Genomic DNA, 5468 nt, shown 5'->3' with positions numbered 1-5468 from the left:
GCTGCTGCTGCTGCTGCTGCTGCTGCTGCTGCTGCTGCTGCTGCTAAGAGTGAAAGCACTGCAGCTGGCAGGCACCCACGGGAAGACCGCAGTATTGTTGTTGCAGCGATTACTTGTACGCTTGCTGTTGCTGCTGCTGCAGCTGCTGCTGCTGCTGCTGCTACCCAACCAGTATACGTTGCTGCCCTTGCTGCGGCAGATGTTGCTGCTACTGCTGCTGCGGCCACCTGAACAACTGAATAACAGCAGCAGATGCTGCTGCTGCTGCTTCCCAGAAAGAAGGAGGCGCCTACTCCCCACCCCAACTGTTGCTGCTGCAGCAGCAGCAGCAGCAGCAGCAGCACCAGCAGAGGCTGCTGCTGCCGTACAGGGCTGCATCATCAGCCTTCGTCTGCCTTCCGCAGCAGCTGATCCTGCTGCTGTTGATTACTTGTGCAGCTGTTCTCTCCTCGTGGTGAAAGTGCTGCTGCTGTTGTTGCTGCTGCTGCAGCTCCAGCAGCTGCTGCTGCACCGGGTGCTGCAGCTGCTGCAGCTGCTGCAGCTGCTGCACCTGCTGCAGCTTACAGCCACAAGAAGACCGCCAAAATGATGTTTCAACGTTTGCTTCGGTATGAATACACCCCACAGCACCTGCTGCTTCTGCTGCTGCTGCTGTTGCTGCTGCTCTTCTGCAGTACTCAGCAGCAGCAGCTGCTGCTGCGCTTCTGATGCCACTGATGAAGCTGCTGCAGCAGAAATTCTATGAAAAGACAATGACGAAGATTGTTTTCATGAAGAAGTTTAGGTTGCTGCTGCTGCTGCTGCTGCTGCTGCTGTGTTGCTGCTGCTGCAGCCCCTGCTGCATGCAGGACAGCATCGGCGGCGCTTCCAGCAGCAGCACAGCAGCAGCAGCAGCAGCAACGTAGCTCTGAACCTTTTAAAATGATTTGAAAGCAGCTGCAGCTCAACAGCAGCTGTATAGTGTGCTGGAGGGAAGCAGCTGCTGCAGCAGCAGCAGCAGCAGCAACAGCAACACCACCTCCACCATCACCACCATCACTGCGAGCGATGTGCAAACATCTGCAGCAGCAGCAGCAGCAAGAACAGCAGCTGCTTCTTACGCTGCCTTCAGTCGTCTCCTCCTAAGGGAGACGGCCTGACTTGGCCTCAGCAGCAGCAGCAGCAGCAGCAGCAGCAGCGGCAGCAGCAGCAACAGCAGCAGCAAGATGAACGTTGAGGACAGCATGTCTTGGGGCTGTGTCTGTGTACCGAAAACAAAGAAGCAGCAGCAGCAGCAACAGCAGCAAATGAAGCAGAAGCCGGGGAAGCAGCAGGCTGCGCAGCAGCAGCAGCTGCCGAAGGTGAAGAAGCAACGAGAGAAGCAGCAGCAGCAGCAGCAGCAGCAGAAACGACAGAAACAGCAGCAGCATAAGGACCCTCTAAAGCAGGAAAAGCAGCCGAAGCAGAGCAAAAAGCAGCAGCAGCAACAGCAGCAGCAGAAGCAGAAGAAGCAGCAGCAGGGAGACGAGATACACCAAGGGGAGGCGAAGAATCAGCAAAAGCAGCAAAAGAAGAAGCAGCAGCAGCAAGCCAAGCAGCAGCAGCAGCAGCCTCATCAGAAGGCAGACAAAATACCGAAGCAGCGGAAGCAGCAGCAGCAGCAGCAGCAGCAGCAGCAGACAAAGAAAGAAAAGAAGGAGAAGAAGCAGCAGCAGAAGCAGGCTCCCGATCCGAAGGCCCAGCAGAAGCAGCAGCGAAAAAGAAAGCAGCAGCAGCAGCAGCAGCAGCAGGAACCAGCTGAGGGGGCCCCGCCTGTGAAGAAGCTCTGCAAGCCGAAGCAGGAGCAGCAGCAGCAAAAGAAGAGGAAGCAGCAGGGATTAGATGATGGATCTGCTAGCAAAAAGAAGCAGCAGCGTAAAGAAGAGCAGCAGCAGCAGCAGCAGCAGCAGAAGCAGCCGCTGCTGGCTTTGTCTGAGCTGCAGCAGCAACTGAGATGTCTCAAGGGCCTTCGTTTCCTGCAGCCCCTGTCTCTTGCTGCAGCAGCACCAGCCCTGCTGCTGCAGCCGCTGCTACTTCCAACCCAGCAGCAGCAACAGCAGCAGCAGCAGCAAGGTGTGCAGCAGGGCTGCGATGGGTCGGTAAATAACAGCAACAGCAGCAGCAGCAGCAGCAGCAGCAGTTGCTGCAGCAACTGCAGCAGCAACGTTTCGTGGGTTGCTGCTGTCCCTCCTGCTGCACTTCCCAGCGATTTCGGTTTTGCTGCTATCTCAGTTGAGTTTGAGCAGCAGAAGCAGCAGCAGCAACAGCAGCAGCAGTTGCTGCTGCAGGAGGAGGAGCAGCCGCAGGAGCAGCAGCAACCACAGCAGCAGCAGCAGCAGCAGCAGCAGCAAGGGCAGCAGCTGCTGCTGAAAACTCCTGTGCTGCTGATTGGGAGAGGGGCACGTGATACTTGTGCACTCCTAGTAGGTCGTCGCTGCTGCTGCTGCTGCTGCTGCTGCTGCTGCTGTTTGTCTAGCTGCTGTTGCTTCTGCTGCTGCTGCTGCTGTTTTGTCTAGCGTCTGTTGCTTGCGTTGCTGCTGCTGTTCGTCTTGCTGCTGCTGCTTCTCTCCTGGCTGGTGCTGCTGCTGCTGTTGGTGCCGCTGCTGCTAGTGGTGTTGCTGCTGCTGCTTCGCTTTTTGCTGCTGTTGTTTTGCTGCTGCTGCAACGGTGCTTCTGGTGGGTTGTTCTGTGTTTTAATTGACGGAAATGCGTTGGCGATTGCTGCTGCTGCTGCTTCTGCTGCTGCTGCTTCTGCTGCTGTTGCTTCTGCTGCTGCTGCAGCCAGGAACTGCTGCAGACCTTGCTGCATTTGTTGCCGCTCGCCAAGCGTGCCGCAGCAGCGGCAGCAGCAGCAGCAGCAGCAGCAACAACACCAACAGCAATAACAATAGAGACGCCTGCAATACTGCAGGTGCAGCAGCAGCAACAGCAGCAGCAGCAGAAGCAGCATTAGTTTCTCCTGAAGCAGCAGCAGCAGCAGCAAACTGCGTCTCTAAGCTGCTGCTGCCGCGGCAGTGCCGCAGCGTCTCTCGTCTGCATGCGGCGCTTCACTACCAACCCGTAAACCCTAAACCCTAAACCCTAAACCCTCGCTTCGAAATATGCAAGCCGTTCCCTTGGAAGCGACGGCGTACTCTTTCTCTCCAGCCGGTTGCAGCCCTAGGGCTTAGGGTTTAGGGTTTAGGGTATAGGGTTTAGGGTTTAGGGTTTAGGGTTTAGGGTTTAGGGTTTAGGGTTTGCGCGTAGGCTAGTGGCTGTTGGGTCGCCACAAATTTTTCTACCCGTAGGGTTTTTGTTGCTGAGGGTTTCAGCAGCGCAGCAGAGCAGCAGCAGCTGCAGCAGCGAGAAGAAGCTAATCCAGGTATAAACCCTAAACCCTAAACCCTAAACCCTCTCTTCCTGCACTAGACAAGAATACGCTGCAGGCTGCTGTTCTTCTCAACAACTGCTGCAGCGGGTCCCGGTGCTGCTGCTGCTGCTGCTGCTGCTGCTGCAGCTCTTCCGCCCTGTGTATTGACTGCTGTTGCTGCTGCTGCTGCTGTTGCTGCTGCTGCTGCTGCTGCAGGGGAAGGGGTTGAGGCTGGCGGCTACGCTTTGAATCTGCGGCAGCCGCGCTGCCTGTTGCCCTGGCGGCAGCGCGTTGTGCAGCAGCAGCAGGAGCAGCAGCAACAGCAGCAGAAGCAGCAACAGCAGCAGCAGCAGCAGCAGCAGCACAGCGAAGCTGTTGGCGGGTCTCCCTTAGAATCGAACAGCAGTCAGGTTGAGGGAGCTTCTATCGAGCGCAGCACTAGTAGCAGCAGCAGCAACAGCAGCACCAACAGCAGCAGCAGCAACGGCAGCAGCAGCAACGGCAGCAGCAGCAACAGCAGCAGCTGCTGCTACGACAGCAGCAGCTGCTTGCTGGGCCCCCGCGAGATTCTGCAGCTGGCTAAGAATGTGCAACTGATTTGGAGGCTGCCGCTACCCATTGCAGCTCAGCAATCGTAAACCCTAAACCCTAAACCCTAAACCCCAGGCTTTTCTGTCTGTGCGAAACCCTAAACCCTCGTTTCACCGCCTTCACAGCAATAGTAAACGCGACCTGCAGCTGCTAAACCCTAAACCCTTAACACTGCAGGTGAGCTTTCATTGGATTAGGGTTTAGGGTTTAGGGTTTAGGGTTTGGGTGGCGGTGTTGCTGCAGCTCTACGTTGAGGCGGTACGTGCGGGAAGTTGCGAATGCTAAGCAGCAGCAACAGCAGCAGCAGAAGCACGTGCTGCTGCTGCAGCAGCACCAGCTGCAGCAGGCTTTGGCGCTCGACAAGAACAACGCGGAGCTGCAGCAGCAGCAGCAGCAGCTCGAGATGAAGCAAGCAGATGCGCAGCAACAGAGACAACATAAAAAACAGCAGCAAAAGCTGAAGCAGCAGCAGCAACAGCAGCAGGAGCAGCAGCACGACCTCCAGCAACCCAAGCAGCAGCAGCAGCAGATGGATGAGCAGCAGCAGCAGCAGCAGACGGATGAGCAGCAGCAGCAGCAGCCAGATCAGCAGCAGCAGCAGCAGACGGATGAGCAGCAGCAGCAGGAGGATCAGCAGCAGCAGCTGGAGCAGCAGCAAGAACAGGATGAGCAGCAATAGCACCACCACTTGCTGTAGTTTTATTAGTTAGCGGGAAGTTTAATTTCTGCTGCAGCCGCTTGCCTAGGAGAGTCTCTTAGGACACGCTTGCGCAGCAGCAGCAGATGCAGCAGCAGCAGCGGCAGATGCAGCAGCAGCAGGCGCAGCAGGAGCAGCAGGCGCAGCAGCCACAGCTGCAGCCACAGCTGCAGCCACAGCTGCAGCAGCAGCTGCAGCAGCAGCCTCAGCAGCAGCAACAGCAGCAGCAGCAGCCTCAGCAGCAGCAACAGCAGCAGCATATTTCACTGCTGCGGCTGATGCAGTGAGAAAGCATGGTAGGCTGTATAGACAGCAACAGGTTTTAGCAGCAGCAGCAGCAGCTGCTGCTGCTGCTGCTGCTGTTTCGATGCCAGAGGGAGACAACACCGTTCTTGCGCAACTTTTTGACGCATTGCACGGGGGTTTAGGGTTTAGGGTTCGAGTTTACTTTTGGATTTATTAGGGCTTGAGGTAGAGGGTTTAGGGTTTAGGGTTTAGGGTTTAGGGTTTAGGGTTTAGGCTATCGAGGAGTGTCCTTAGGAGGGAGGTTGCGGTCAGCAAGATGTTTCCACCGTTGCCTGCAGCACGAAACGACTCAAGGGTTTAGGGTTTAGGGTTTAGGGTTTAGGGTTTAGAGGCCATTGGTGCTATTAGGGCAGCAGAGGGTTTACACACGTAGTGTTTAGGGTTTAGTGTTCAGGGTTTAATTTTTAGGGTTTAGGGTTTCGAGAATCGCGCATTAGAAAAATTAGAGTTTAAGTTTTAGGGTTTTGTTAAGGGTTTAGGGTTTAGGTTCTCTAAGGCACGGGCTTT

The 5468-nt window shown here is 56.1% G+C and overlaps 3 protein-coding genes across 3 annotated transcripts in view; 2 read left to right on the top strand and 1 right to left on the bottom strand.

The window, feature by feature from the left end:
* The window catches only part of EAH_00056410 (Lon protease homolog, mitochondrial , related), a gene marked incomplete at both ends in the record, with an annotated part of 4319 nt that extends 3283 nt beyond the window's left edge, over positions 1 to 1036 (bottom strand). Inside the window, 2 exons of the mRNA XM_013397554.1 lie at positions 431 to 739; positions 1031 to 1036. Coding sequence (XP_013253008.1) covers positions 431 to 739; positions 1031 to 1036 — 315 coding nt within the window. The remainder of the gene's footprint in view (positions 1 to 430; positions 740 to 1030) is intronic.
* Positions 1037 to 1205: 169 nt separating this feature from the next.
* EAH_00056400 (hypothetical protein, conserved) lies at positions 1206 to 4637 on the top strand (the record flags this gene model as incomplete). The annotated part of the gene is made up of 5 exons (XM_013397553.1): positions 1206 to 2441; positions 2800 to 3078; positions 3265 to 3379; positions 3584 to 4001; positions 4202 to 4637. The coding sequence occupies 5 exons, from the start codon at positions 1206 to 1208 to the stop codon at positions 4635 to 4637; spliced, it is 2484 nt and encodes an 827-aa protein (XP_013253007.1).
* Positions 4638 to 4741: 104 nt separating this feature from the next.
* EAH_00056390 (hypothetical protein) lies at positions 4742 to 5208 on the top strand (the record flags this gene model as incomplete). The annotated part of the gene is made up of 2 exons (XM_013397552.1): positions 4742 to 4938; positions 5175 to 5208. Coding segments are annotated over 2 exons (231 nt in total), but the record flags the coding sequence as incomplete, so codon positions are not given.
* Between the last annotated feature and the right edge of the window lie 260 nt (positions 5209 to 5468).

The sequence above is a fragment of the Eimeria acervulina genome, genomic scaffold, assembly GCF_000499425.1.
Source record: "Eimeria acervulina Houghton genomic scaffold, Eah_scaff1163, whole genome shotgun sequence".
Lineage (NCBI taxonomy): Eukaryota > Apicomplexa > Conoidasida > Eucoccidiorida > Eimeriidae > Eimeria > Eimeria acervulina.
The sequence above is the reverse complement of the archived record's forward strand: the minus strand, read 5'-3'. Positions and strand labels throughout refer to the sequence as shown.